The 15529-nt window shown below is 46.2% G+C and overlaps 1 protein-coding gene across 1 annotated transcript in view; it reads left to right on the forward strand.

Moving 5' to 3' along the window:
- The window catches only part of EFCAB6 (EF-hand calcium binding domain 6), a 958412-nt gene that overhangs the window by 438229 nt on the left and 504654 nt on the right, over positions 1 to 15529 (forward strand). Inside the window, exon 13 of the mRNA XM_029597490.1 lies at positions 2655 to 2751. Within this exon, the coding sequence (XP_029453350.1) occupies positions 2655 to 2751 (97 nt within the window). The remainder of the gene's footprint in view (positions 1 to 2654; positions 2752 to 15529) is intronic.

Here is a 15529-nt window from a genome sequence, read left to right on the forward strand (position 1 = left end):
TAGGAAAATGATCTCTACTTTTAGCTGTGTAAAAATTGCCATCTTTGTAAATGTACTTCTGTATGTGTGAAATTCTATGAACAATTTTTGTGATCCACAATGTTAATTGTGGTTTATTTCTTATAAGTCAATGTGCAACCTATTGATATTGTAAATATATAGGATCCAAAATATTTGAGGGTAAATTTTCATAACGGGGTAGATTTTCAAAGGGTTACGTGTGTAACCCGAAAAACCTGCCCCTGCGCGCGCCAAGCCTATTTTGCATAGGCTTGGTGGTGCGCGCAAGCCCCGGGACGCGCGTATGTCCCAGGGCTATGAAAAAGGGGCGGGAAGGGGGTGTGGGCGTGGCACAGGTCCGGGGCGGTCCGGGGGCGGGACCGAGGCCGCTGTGCCGGGGGATGACATGCTGGCTGCTAGCTGGCACATGCAAGATACGCCTGCCAGAAGCAGGCATAAATACTTAAAATAAGGTGGGGGGAGGGATTTAGGTAGGGCTGGGGGGGTGGGTTAGATAGGGGAAGGTGGGGGGAGCGGAAGAAAAGTTCCCTCCGAAGCCGCCGTCGGGGCTCCCCTAGGGCTCGGCGCACACAAGGTGCACAAGTGTGCATCTCCTTGTGCGCACTGACCCCAGATTTTATAACATGCATGCAGAAGCGCGCGCATGTTATAAAATTGGGTGTACATTTATGCGCGCTGGGTAGCGCGCACAAATGTACCCTTTGCGCGCTGGTTTAAAGATCTGCCCCAATGTGTTCTAAACATTTTAAACATAAATAAATAAAGTGGTCAGGATCTACACATGCAGAATAGGGAGGTATTTGGATAGATTGACTGGATTTGTACAAGTAAATTTTTAGTCACCTGAAAATATGTATATTCTTTCATACGTGCATGCTTTTAGCCATATTAAAGAGAGGTGTTCCTGGGTGTGGGGAGAGCGCATTTCAGGGGATTTGTTGGAAATTAACTGATACATTTAAGTTTCAAAAAAGTTTACAAAAGAGATCAGCCCAGTGGCAGTTCTTGAATTGCCAAGCAAAGGACCTGGGTTTAATTCCCAGGTCAGGTCTTCTGCTTCCTGGGCTAACCATGGCTGTTTTTGCTTCAAAGTTAGTGTTCACAGTCCTAGTGGAGAGGGAGTCCTAGTCATCCTGCAACCTCAAAGTCTAGTGGCTGGATTGGGGAGCCATCATTTCAGGGTTCTAGAAGAAGCCCAGGTGCTTGGTACCCAGCCAAGGACTGATGTTTGATTGAACTAGGTGAGTTGGAAAAATATATTAGATAGCTACAAAGGAAGTTTCATGGCGCTGGATCCACGTTCCAGTTGAACTGGAAACCCAAAGGAGCAGGAGAAAAGCGCTGAGGCCTAATAGTGGGCAGGTCACTAACGTTAAACCATTATTTCCTTCCATGTTAGTGTATGTACATACTTTTAGCCACATAAGCCAAGTTTCAAAGATAACAGTATGCAGGTAAGTTGTGTTTGAAAATCAGCTGGATTTGCATGCACTGAAAAGTACATGCATGCATTCCATTTATACATCCCATTAAGCATTTATGTATATGTCAAAAATATATAAATTAAAATAACATGTCCTGTTTTTTACCAATATAATTGTGAATTGAAATATCACAGAGCTGAAGTAAACGTATACTTTTATTATATTGTCATGATCCTTGTGTGGACTGATCTATTCAACTCTGTCATTTTCTTATTCAAACAATCAATAAAGAGCTATTCTTATAAATCTTAAGATGGTAACTTTCAAAGGGGTACGTAGGAGTACATTGATGCATGTGTGTAGGCACGCGCCCAAGGGTGTGGAAGTTTTATAATATACTCACACATATGTAACTTTCTTATTGTATCCCATTTCTATGTTTTTCAATTTGTTTCATTGTAAACCATTGTAATGTGCAAATGAATGTCAGTATAGAAAAGCTATAAATAAATAAATAAATACATAAATAAATAAATATGTGCATATGATATAAAATAGCCTGGGCACACATCTGCGCACATCCGGGTATGAGCTACACAAATGGGGGAATTTTATAACTGGTATGCGTCCACACCATGACCAGTTTTATCAGTTCATCCACCAGTTTGCCCAGTGTAGAGCTAGGTCCTCTAAATCCCCAATTTGCCCCAGACCCTTTAAACCCCTCAGGGCTGGCAGGTTTTGTTTTTGTTTTTTTTTTTTAAATTAAACCTCCTCCATAGCAGAAGTAAAGTTACACACCACAGGACCTGGGTGCACGCCCAAGTGCATATGGTTTTACGCACACATCTCTTGACCCCACCCTGGAATGCCCAGGCCCACACCATACTTCTTTTTGAACTGGGGTGAGATATTTGTGCATTGGGAAATGCACACACATGTAGGCAGCTTTTTAAATCCACTGGGCTTGCGCATGTCCTACATGTGTTCACATCTCCAGATTTTGGCATGCCAGACTTTTAAAATTCAGCTTTAAGAGTACTTCTTAGCACAAATAGTTCTATAAATAAAAATTAAGAAATCTTTGCTAAAAAACAATGTTGAAGAAATTAAATTGAAGCATAAATAATAAAATATGAGTACTTTGTTTTTTAAAGGACAATAGAGTAAATATACAATGTTTATTATACTTTTGCTTTGTTTTTCAAGACCAAGGCCTGCAAAGCAGAGCACTGAACTTGCTAATGATCAGGCTCATTACTATCTTGCTGTCAAAGCACGAAACAGATGGCATGACATAGCAAGGGTAAGACATAAAACATTTTCCTTTCAATACCACTACATCATCTTACAGACAATATATAGTGCTGTGTAGGGCTGTGCACTGATTTTTTTTCATGTCGTTTTCGTTTTGGGACGTTTACTATCAAATTTCGTTTTTATAATGGTTTGGGATATAGTTATATTATGTTACCCTCGTTTCGGAATTAGTGCGCACTAACAGGGCTTAGTGTGCATTATTTCCATGTTAGTGCACAGTAAGTCCCACTAGTGCGCACTACTTAGTTTTATAATTTCAGAGTTAGTGCACCCTAATAGGACTTAGGGAGCACTAAATGGATGTTAGTGTACACTAACTAAACAAATGCACCAATTAAAGTTAGTGTGCACTAACAAAAAATGTTACCAATAAGTTAAAAGTGTCAATTGGGGGGGCAGTTTGTTAGCTAGAGGTATGATTTTGCATTCCCATTGGCAGTCTCCTTATTGTCTCTAATAGTGATGTGATTCAGCCGTACCTTTTTGTTCGGCCTTCATTATTAGCCTGCCGCGGGAAATTTCATTTCCCACGGTTCGAACCAATTTTATTTTGTCTACCTCCCGAAACGAAGCCCAAAACCCGCCCCGAATTACAACGGGGCGCCCATCCCTGCCACTTGGCCCGCCCATTTGTCAGGGCCCGGCACTTAGGCACACATTGCCACTTACGCACGTGGCTGGCCTTTTTTATTTCTATGCGCGTGGCAGATTTAAAATCCAGCCATCAGTGAGGCCCCGGTTGGACCTAGGCTCAATGGATCTCTTTTTTTTATTATTTTTGTTTACAAAATTTTGTTGGATTTTCAATCGATACATTTTGAGAATGAAATGAAATAGGAAATATATTCTCATTTCCTATTTTGTTTCTTCTGAATGCATCCCTAGTCCCAGAACAGACTCCTGGGGCACTCCACTATTCACCTTTCTCCTTTGAATAAATTGACCATTTAACCTTACTCTCAGTTTTCTATCTTTTAACCAGTTCTCAATCAATAATAGAACATTGCCTCCTATGCAATGACTTTTTAATTTCCTCAAGAGTCTCTCATGAGGCACTTTGTTAAACGATTTCTGAAAATCTAGATACACTATATCAACTGGCTCACCTTTATTCAAGTTTATTCAACTATTAAAAAAATGTAGCAACTTTGCACATGATAGGGCGGCGTGCGCGGGGGGGATTTTAGTAAATTACATCCGGCGACGAAACCGGGCTTTCCCCCGTTACCTCCCAGTCTGCTCCAATTAACGAGCAGACTGGCAGGGAACTTCCCTACACCCCTATCTAAACTCCCTCTCTCTTCCCCACTCCCTAAACCCTTCCTATCGATCCTTTTTTTTTCTTGTTTTTGAACTTACTTCAGGGCCAGAGCTGAAATAAGTTGTGTGCGCTGGCCAGCTGCCGACATGCGAGTCCTCGGGACAATGTACAATGGCGCTGGCACCATTTTTTAAGATGGCACGGCCATCCATTGCTCCTACCATGTGACAGGGGTTGACCAATGGCACTGATAGCCCGTCACATGGTAAGGGCAAAGGGCCATTGGCACCATTTTGATTAGTGGCAGCAGACGGCCCAAGAGGGGGAGTTCGCTCCCGGGACCCCACTGGACCACCAGGGACTTTCGGTAAGTCTTGTGGGAGAGTCGGGCAAGTCTTGGTGGGTCGGGAGGGTGGGGGGTTGCAATTAATAAAATTTGAAGGGTTGGGATGGGTTTAGGGGTTAGGTTTTTTTCATGTGCCCTTTCTCCCCCCCAAAATACGATAAGAAAACCACACAAAATTTTGTGAGTTTTCTTATCGTTTCATTGCCCTCCCTAAATGCGACAAAATAAGAAATACCGTCTCTATTTCCTATTTCTTCGCAAATGAATCTACATCCCTAGTCTCTACTACTCCCTAATTAACACTTTTTAACTTATTGTTAACATCTTTTGTTGGTGCGCACTAACTAAGCCTGTAAATAAGAAAATTATAGTTAGTGCACACTAATGGGACTTAGTGTGCACTAACCCGAAATACGAAATTCCATTAAAAGTCATCAATTTTTTTTCTTTTCGGGGTGTTCTCGAAACATGACAAAATAGACAATTTTGTTACCATTGTCTATTTTGTTTAAAATGAATGCACATCCTTAGTGCTGTGACCCAGAGGCATTAATTTTAGGAAATATGGCCTACTGTTTTGGGGTTTTTTATTATTCAAGGTATTTATAAAATATTTTGTTTATTGCGGAACTATATTGGCCTTGGATAAATAAGTGGAGTGCAATATTACAACTATTAGTATTTTTTAAATCTTTTCTTTGCATCTTCAAAAGTAATACATGGTGATTCACGTTATTTCATTATTTATTATGCAAGAGTTTTTGTTGAGCTATAGTCTGTTTTTCCTATTAAATCCCATCTGACTACAAGTTCTGAGCTTCTCACAACAAAATCATTTATCCCAGGACAAGCAGGATGCTAGTCCTCACATATGGGTGACATCACCGACGGAGCCCAGCGTGGGAAATCTTTCTGTCAAAGTTTCTAGAAACTTTTGACTGGCCCTGTGAGGCCACTGAGCATGCCCAGCATGCCATGATATTCTCTGCCACAAGTGTCTCTCTTCAGTCTTCGCTTTTCCATGCTGCTTCAAGCATCACGGGACAGGAGCCGTTGCATTTCTTCACAAATTTTTGCTAACTGAAAAGTCATACTTTTACCGATATTCTCTCTCATAGAAGTCTCTCGGGGTTCCCTTTCACCGGCTGGTGAGTACCTCGGTCTTGATTTCTCAAATTTGGAAATTTTTCTTCTCACGAATTCACATTCTTCGACGGCCGTCGATAACAAAATGGCTACGGGCTTCAAAAAAATGCCCTATTTGTAACAGAACCATGTCGATCACCGACCCACATTTAGAATGTGTCCTCTGTCTCGGTGAAAAACATGATGTAAATACATGTCCTAAATGCGCCGAGATGATGGCATAGGGGCGAAAGGCTAGGCAGGAAAAAATGGAACATTTGTTCCAGCTGCAACTAATTCCTTCCCCTTCCAAATCGTCGAAGTCGTCTCCGGCTGGAGCAACTAAAAGAGCCTTGCTTAAAAAAACGCCATCGTCCATAGTATCGTCGAAGTCGGCAGACCATCTATAGCTGAAACATCGTCATCGACATTGTCGACCGTCATCGTCCACATCGACGTCCCAGGAGGAATTGATGGCAAAGTGGCCACGAGACCAGGAAATACCAGACCCTTCGACGCCTGGGCCTTTACCTCTATCGATTCTGGATCCTCCACAGACTTCCGCACAGGATCCTTCGTCGCAGCCTCCGCCACCGCTTACAACTGCTCTGATTCCACCAGTTGTACAGCCGGAATTGTCTGATCTCATCAGACAAGCGGTCATCCAGGCTCTAAAAGATCAAATACTTCCGGCGATCCCGCCGATGCCACCAACATCGATGCCGGTAGTACTACCGATGCCAGTGGGCCCACCAATACCGGTGCCCTTCTTGGCGCCGAGGACACCGATGGACTCGATCACTACGACACCAAAACTCGTTTCGTCATCGACGTCCATCTTCGCCCAGATTCCATCGGGCTCTTCGATGCCGTTCTCGATTCCATCGACGTCGAAGTCTTCCACAACACTTCCACCGACGACTACATCGATGACAACCACTGTATCATTGAGGCAACCATCATCTGAGCCTCCTGAAGTACAAGATCTCACATTTTATCGACGTCTTTTGCAAAGATATCAAAATGTCATCGATAACCTACCATCAACAAAGCCTCAAGATACCTCACCCTTGTTTTCCTCCGATGATCCACAACCAGGCCCTTCAGGCCTTCACTTCCCTCCCAGGTCATCAAAAGATATCAAAATGTCATCGATAACCTACCATCAACAAAGCCTCAAGATACCTCACCCTTGTTTTCCTCCGATGATCCACAGCCAGGCCCTTCAGGCCTTCACTTCCCTCCCAGGTCATCACCAAAATCTCCCTATAGAAACGACCCGATTGACTCTTGGGATGACCAGCAGTCTGTAACATCTTCTGAGGGATTCATGTCTGAACCTTCTGCTCGAGATCAGAGAAAAAAATCACCTCCAGAGGATTTATCATTCTCAACATTCGTTCAGGACATTGCTGACTCCATTCGCTTCAAACTAACAGCAGAAGAAGATACCAGACAACAAACTCTTGACGTTTTGCAGTTTGTAGACCCACCTAAACAAGTGCTGGCTGTCCCAATCCATGAGGTTCTCTTGGATCTTCAACGCCGCATCTGGGAGTATCCATCTTCTGTCCCCGCAGTGAACAAGCGTGTGGACATAACCTATATAGTGCAGACAGCTCCAGGATATCAAAAACAACAGTTACCACACCAGTCTGTTGTAGTAGAGTCTGCACAGAAAAAGTCGAGACATGTGCGTCCACACTCATCAACTCCACCTGGTAAAGACCATAGGTTCCTCGACTCATTAGGCAGAAAAGTGTATCAGAGTGCCATCTTAAACACAAAAATCTCTGCTTACCAATTATACATCATACAATATCAGAGGAACCTATGGAAGCAAATGGAGGAATGTATTACCTCTTTGCCTCCACAATTCCAGGAACCAGCACAGGCCATAGTCAACAAAGGCCTAGAAGCTGGAAAACATGAGGTGAGGGCAGTATACAACAACTTTGAGATGGCTTCCAGAGCAGCAGCAGCTGGAATCACCGCCCGTAGATGGGCATGGCTCAAGGCCTCAGACCTCAGGCCTGAGATTCAAGAAAAACTTGTGGACCTACCATGTGTCGGTGACAATTTATTTGGAGAAAAGGTCCAAGAAGCAGTACAACATCTTAAGGACCATACAGAGACTCTACGTCAACTGTCTCAAATCCCACAAGAGCCCTCTTCACAATCTTCTCGTCGCCTTCCCCGAAGAGAACCCAGACGCTCTTACTATAGGCCACGGAGATACTACCCCCAAACTTCTAGGGGTAGGTCAACCAAGCCACAATAATGGTCCCAGGCTAGACAGCCTAGGCCTACCCGTCCACAACCTCCTGCACAGACAGGCCTAGCGGCGGGCTTTTGAAATACAGGCCAGAGAACAAGTCCATCCCCTAAATCCTCGACCAGACCTGCCAGTGGGAGGAAGAGTATCCTATTTTCACGCACATTGGCTAAACATAACATCAGACCAATGGGTACTCTCCATAGTCTCTCGAGGTTACAAACTAAATTTCCTCTCAATTCCTCCAGAATCTCCACCAAGTTTCTTCCCACAACAAAATTCGCAACTAATTCAATTACAAGTAGAATTCTCCATCCTTCTGAGAGCCAGGGCTGTACAGCCAGTGCCCCGTACTCAGCAGGGCAGAGGATTCTATTCCCGGTATTTCCTCATTCCAAAGAAAACCGGAGGCCTACTTCCCATCCTAGACCTCAGAAATCTCAACAAATTTCTGAAAAAAGAAAAGTTCAGGATGGTTTCTCTAGGCACCATGCTTCCACTACTTCAAACAGGAGATTGGCTTTGTTCTCTGGATCTTCAAGACGCTTACGGTCACATTCTCATATTCCCTCCTCATCGCAAATATCTGCGCTTCATGGTGGGCCATCAACATTTCCAATACAGAGTTCTGCCATTCGGACTGGCATCTGCTCCCAGAGTCTTCACCAAATGTCTGGCAGTAATAGCAGGACACCTTCACAAAGAAGAAGAAAAAAGAAAAAAATAAGTGTGAAGCTTGCTGGGCAGACTGGATGGACCGACTGGTCTTCTTCTGCCGTCATTTCTATGTTTCTATGTTTCTATAAGGTGTCCATATTTTCCCATCTGGACGAATGGCTCATCAAGAGTCAATCTCAGCAAGGAGCTCTCACTTCTCTGACTCGAACAATTGCCCTACTTCACTCAATGGGATTTCTCATCAATTATCAAAAATCCCATCTCACTCCAACTCACCTACTTCAATTCATAGGAGCAGAATTGAACACCAATCTAGCAAAGGCCATTCTACCTGTAGATCGAGCAGAGACACTCACTCTACTAGCAAGATCCATTTACTTACAGAAACACGCGGCTTCCTGTGCCGTCCTCTGCCGTCCCCCGACCGCACGAACGCCGCGAAGGCCCGCCCCCCACCAGCAGCCAGCCAACCACAAGGGGCCCTGAGGCTCCTTAAAGCCAGCTGCAGCACCGAGATCCCCCTCTTCTCCGGCGATCTTCAGCTACCGCCGCGACCGGACCGAGCGAAGGCCTGCGCGATCGGCGCCACAGACCCACCGGGGTAAGGCCCTTTAAATTCGCTCTTACCTCCGTTGGATCCGGGCCCGACCACGCGGCTTCCTGTGCCGTCCTCTGCCGTCCTCCGACCGCACGAACGCCGCGAAGGCCCGCCCCCCACCAGCAGCCAGCCAACCACAAGGGGCCCTGAGGCTCCTTAAAGCCAGCTGCAGCACCGAGATCCCCCTCTTCTCCGGCGATCTTCAGCTACCGCCGCGACCGGACCGAGCGAAGGCCTGCGCGATCGGCGCCACAGACCTACCGGGGTAAGGCCCTTTAAATTCGCTCTTACCTCCGTTGGATCCGGGCCCGACCACGCGGCTTCCTGTGCCGTCCTCTGCCGTCCTCCGACCGCACGAACGCCGCGAAGGCCCGCCCCCCACCAGCAGCCAGCCAACCACAAGGGGCCCTGAGGCTCCTTAAAGCCAGCTGCAGCACCGAGGTCCCCCTCTTCTCCGGCGATCTTCAGCTACTGCCGCGACCGGACCGAGCGAAGGCCTGCGCGATCGGCGCCACAGACCTACCGGGGTAAGGCCCTTTAAATTCGCTCTTACCTCCGTTGGATCCGGGCCCGACCACGTGGCTTCCTGTGCCGTCCTCTGCCGTCCTCCGACCGCACGAACGCCGCGAAGGCCCGCCCCCCACCAGCAGCCAGCCAACCACAAGGGGCCCTGAGGCTCCTTAAAGCCAGCTGCAGCACCGAGGTCCCCCTCTTCTCCGGCGATCTTCAGCTACTGCCGCGACCGGACCGAGCGAAGGCCTGCGTGATCGGCGCTCCAGACCCACCGGGGTAAGGCCCTTTAAATTCGCTCTTACCTCCGTTGGATCCGGGCCCGACCACGCGGCTTCCTGTGCCGTCCTCTGCTGTCCTCCGACCGCACGAACGCCGCGAAGGCCCGCCCCCCACCAGCAGCCAGCCAACCACAAGGGGCCCTGAGGCTCCTTAAAGCCAGCTGCAACTCCGGCGCAGCGCGCCGTGCGTCGCGCGCCCGAAGGAGCACGACCTAAGGGGCTTGCCCCTTAGTGCGCTCCTTTGTGCCGCTCCGTTGACCGCTCAGTGTGAACCCCTGGACAGTACGTATCCACCTGTTACACAAACCTTACAGCGGTCGGATAGTCCGATTTTACCCCACGGGATTCGCTCTGATCTCCAGGCCCTGAACCTCCGCTGCCCTCCTATCAAGTGATTGGATTACAACGTCACGTGAGCTACCTATCTGTACTACCACTATTATTTTCTGGTACTACCACACACTGGGACATTTTGTTTGTACTACCAGTACTACTGCTCTCTGCTCCCTGGGACATATTTACCATACTTGCCTTATTATTTGCATTATTTGCATTATCTGCTTTATACTGCTTCATACTGCTTTATACTGCACACTGGGACATAACCTCCTTATCTGCCTTATTACTGAAACCATACCAGTTTATGTGAAATGTGCCTTTTGTCTATCCCTATCACTTACCACCACCACCTGCACAAAACCTACCCCATACATACACACCGACCTATCTCTCGGAAGTCATTAATCCCGATCATGATCTCACCCCTCACCCAATTTCTAGGTCTTGCAACCCTAGCTATTACCCTAATCAATGTACAATCTATACTCAAAAAAGCTCCCATCCTTCACGACCTGCTCTCAGATGACAATCCCGACATATGTGCCATTACAGAATCATGGCTAAAAGATTCTGACCACGTCTTCCTTAACCAGCTACCCCACCAAACCAATTGACATTTTTTCTATTCCCAGGCCTAAGAAAAGAGGTGGAGGGTTACTCCTGGCCACAAAAAAATACCTCAACCTCAAACTGCATCCCACTTCCCCCCCTCCTAGACTCGAAATCGGGTTATTTAAATCTACCACCCTGCAAATCTGCCTCATTTATGCCCCCCCTGGCCTTCTTGAGCACGACCCCTCCCCCCTCATTGAGTTCCTTATAGACAACATTAAGCCTGACATACCCGCAATTATCCTTGGAGACTTCAACCTCCATATGGACTCTAACCCCCCATCTTCTGCCTGTGAAGCCCTCCTTATCTCCCTCTCAGCCCTAGGATTCAAACAGACCATTACCACCCCGACGCACAAAGCAGGTCACACCCTTGACCTACTCTTTGTCAATTCCCACATCTCAGTTCCCAACTCCCCTGTAGTCACCCCCGTCCCATGGTCTGACCATTTTATCATTAATGCCACTGGTACCCTTAACTCCCCCCCCCTGTACACCTCACACACAAAGAAAAATGATCTCCTTCCGTAAACCCTGCCCCCCTGAGGCCATATCCCTCGCGATTGAAACAGCCACCAAGACCCTTGACCTTTCAAGTCCTGATGCAGCCCTTCAATCATGGAACAATATCACCAGTTCCATAGCCGAAGAGCTATGCCCCCTAATCCACAAAGAAATCCCCCTCTCTCAGAAAGATAAGAAACCATGGTACAACAATGACCTAAAAAAGCTAAAGCAGACCCTCAGATCGAAGGATCGTATATGGCGTCGGCTACCCACTCCCACGCATGTTGCAGAATACAAACAGACCCTACACAACTACAGGCAAGCCACTCTCAAAGCCAAACGTGACTTCTACTCAGCTAGAATCCACGACTATCAATTCAATTCAAGCGCCCTTTTTTCCTGCGTTGCTGACCTCACAAAGCCCTCCCATCCCACATCCCAGGAAAGCAACCCTATTAAAAAATGTGAAGAGTTGCAAAGTATTTCCACGACAAAATCGCAAACATCATCAAGCGCTTCCTCCCCAAACCCATCCCTTCCCCACTGCTTCCTAATCATAACGGCCCCACACTGAAATCCCTAGACCTCACATCCACCTCGGAGATAGAGTCTACCCTAAAAAAGATAAAACCAGCTTCTCACATAGCAGACACCATCCCCACAAAAACCCTCCTCTCCATACCCACCTCTATAGCTAAATCCCTAGCCGACATCATAAATTGCTCACTGTCATCTGGCAAAGTCCCAGACCCACTCAAAATAGCAGTCGTCAAGCCCCTCCTCAAAAAACCTTCCCTTAACCCCACTGACCCAGCAAACTATCGTCCTATTTCCAACCTGCCTCTCATTGCCAAAGTACTAGAGAAGGTAGTTAATTCACAATTATCTGACTTCCTCGAGGACCACCACATCTTACATCCATCCCAATTTGGATTCCGTAAGGAGCGTAACACTGAAAATCTTCTGCTAGCGATCACCAACACCATCCTCATAGGCATGGGCCAAGGGACATCCTATCTCCTTGCCATCCTTGATATCTCAGCTGCCTTCGACACAGTCAATCATCAAATCCTACTTTCCCTCCTAGCAGAAATAGGTATCGCAGGCACTGCATTATCATGGTTCTCCTCATACCTCTCCCACAGAGAATACATAGTAAAAATTGACAAAGCTGAATCTTCGCACATTTCTCTCACGCAAGGAGTTCCTCAGGGATCCTCACTCTCTTCTACCCTTTTCAATATTTATATACTGCCCCTGTGCCACCTGCTCTCCGACCTAGGATTGAACTTTTTCCTATATGCCGACGACGTTCAAATCCTCATCCCCATCCAAAATACGCTAAAAGAAACCCTCCAACTCTGGGACTCCTATCTTACAACCATCAACTCACTACTATCCAACCTTCACCTTGCCCTTAATGCTTCTAAAACCGAGATACTCATTATATCTAATCAACCTGAACTCTCACCCTCACTCTCACCCCCCAATAACACTTCATCTCCCCCCACCTCATCTCCGTCTGTGAGAGACCTTGGTATTGAACTAGACCAGTGCCTCGATTTCAAAGCCCATATTAAATCCCTTCTAAAGGGGGGCTTTTACAAACTCCACATCCTGAAAAAGCTTAAACCCCTTCTCCACACACAAGATTTCCGACTAGTTCTGCAGACCACTATCCTCTCCAAAGTGGACTACTGCAATTCCCTCCTCCTTGGCCTCCCAGAGTCGACCATCAAACCCCTACAAATCCTACAGAACGCCATGGCGAGAATCTTAACTAACACCCGAAAAAGAGACCACATCACCCCCATACTTAAGGACCTCCACTGGTTACCTATCTCTTTCCGTATTCAGTATAAAACCCTTACCATCCTTCACAATCTGCTCTACAAAACCAACCCCTGGCTCAAGGACTCGCCTCACTTCCGCATATCCACCCGTCCAACCAGATCCTCCCTTGCAGGTACCCTTCATACTCCCTCCCTTAAAATTGCTCATCTCACATCCACGAGAGAAAGGGCCTTCACTATAGCCGGCCCTACACTCTGGAACTCCCTTCCCACTTTTCTCCGCCTTGAACCCTCCCTGGCCACCTTCAAAAAAGGTGTCAAAACCTGGCTTTTCAGAAAGGCCTATCCGGAAACCAACCAAATCTAGACGCACCCACCCAGCCCTCCCCCTCCTAATCTCCCTCTCCCTCCCCCCCCCCCCCCCCGCCCGACCTTCCCTTACCCTAGGCATCCCCCCACCGCCCTCTCATTCCATCGTATTGCAATTTTACAAGAATGTTTTATTTAAACTAATGTAATCTATGGTAAATAGTTCCATCTCATTCCATCGTATTGCAATTTTACAAGAATGTTTTAATTAAACTAATGTAATCTATGGTAAATAGTTCTATTGTAAATACATACCTCTGTAAATAAGTTCCATCTACTTTAACGGTTGCTCTTTTCTATCTCATGCTACCTATCTTTTCCCTCTCTTCTCCTGTCTCCCCTTCCCCTCTCCTCTTTCTGGCCTGCTCCCATCCCATGCTCCCTGTTCATTGTAATTTCCTCCTATATTTGAGTTACCTGTAAACCGGCGTGATGTGCCATACGAACGTCGGTATATTAAAAGTTGTTAAATAAATAAATACATAAATAAATAAATAAATAAATAAGATCATCTCTACTTTGGTGGACAAACATGGACAACTTGCGCAAGGGCCTACCCTTCCAACAACCAGTCCCACAGATAACTTTAACTACAGATGCATCCACCTGGGGTTGGGGAGCTCACATAGACAATCTCCAAACACAAAGGACTTGGACAAACCTCGAAGCAACATTTCAAATAAAATTTCCTAGAGCTTTGAGCTATACGTTATGTGCTACATGCGTTCAAGGATTGCCTTTCACACAAGACTGTTCTGATCCAAACAGACAACACAGTAGCCATGTGGTACATCAACAAACAGGGAGGTACGGGCTTATATCTCCTTTGTCAAGAAGCTGCACAGATTTGGGCCTGGGCCCTAACACACTCAATGTTCCTCTGGGCCACTTATCTTGCAGGCATTCAAAATGTACTAGCGGATCGCCTCATTCGTCAATTCCAACCACATGAATGGTCCCTGGATCCCTCAGTAGCGACCAGGATCTTTCAGCATTGGTGCCAACCGACAATAGACCTCCTTGCTTCACATCTGAATCACAAAGTAGACAAATTCTGTTCTCTACACAACCGAGAGAATCAGCCAGCCAAGGATGCCTTTGCTCGCCCTTGGAACTCAGGCCTACTATATGCGTATCCTCCAATACCGCTCATAACCAAAACTCTAGTGAAGCAACAACACGACAAGGGGTCTATGATACTCATAGCCCCGTATTGGCCTCGACAAGTATGGTTTCCCACACTTCTAGAGCTCTCAATCAGGGATCCCATTCGTCTGGGAGTGGCTCCCACTCGCATAACTCAGGATCAGAGTCGGTTGCGCCATCCCAACCTTAAATCCCTATCCCTGACAGCATGGATGTTGAAAGCTTAATCTTACAACCCCTCAATCTTTCAAAAATATATCTCAAGTGCTTATAGCTTCACGTAAACCTTCCACATGAAAGAACTATTCTTCAAAATGGAAATGGTTTACTTTGTGGTGCAGGCAAAAGGATATCAATACTTTCACTTGCCCCACTACTTCTCTACTAGACTACTTATACCATCTGTCAGAATCTGGTCTCCAGACTTCTTCTGTAAGCATACATTTAAGTGCAATCTCAGCTTACCATAACAAGATGGGAGATGCACCTATTTCCAAACAACCTCTCGTAAGTAGATTTATGAGAGGTTTAGCTCATCTTAAACCACCAATTTGGCCACCAGTCACAGAATGGGACCTGAATCTGGTTTTAACAAGACTAATGCTTTCTCCTTTTGAACCCATAGATTCCTGTGACCTTAAATATCTCACATGGAAGACTATCTTCCTCATAGCCATTACATCAGCTAGAAGAGTTAGTGAGTTACAAGCACTTGTCACGTACGCACCCTATACAAAGTTCCTACATGACAGAGTTGTTCTCCGTACATATCCAAAATTCCTTCCCAAAGTGGTTACGGAATTCCACTTGAACCAATCCATAGTTTTACCCACATTCTTTCCAAGGCCCCATTCTCATCCAGGAGAAACAGCCTTACATTCCTTGGACTGTAAACGTGCACTAGCATTCTATATCAACTGCACT

This window comes from Rhinatrema bivittatum, chromosome 4 (assembly GCF_901001135.1).
Source record: "Rhinatrema bivittatum chromosome 4, aRhiBiv1.1, whole genome shotgun sequence".
In the NCBI taxonomy this organism is placed as follows: Eukaryota; Metazoa; Chordata; class Amphibia; order Gymnophiona; family Rhinatrematidae; genus Rhinatrema; species Rhinatrema bivittatum.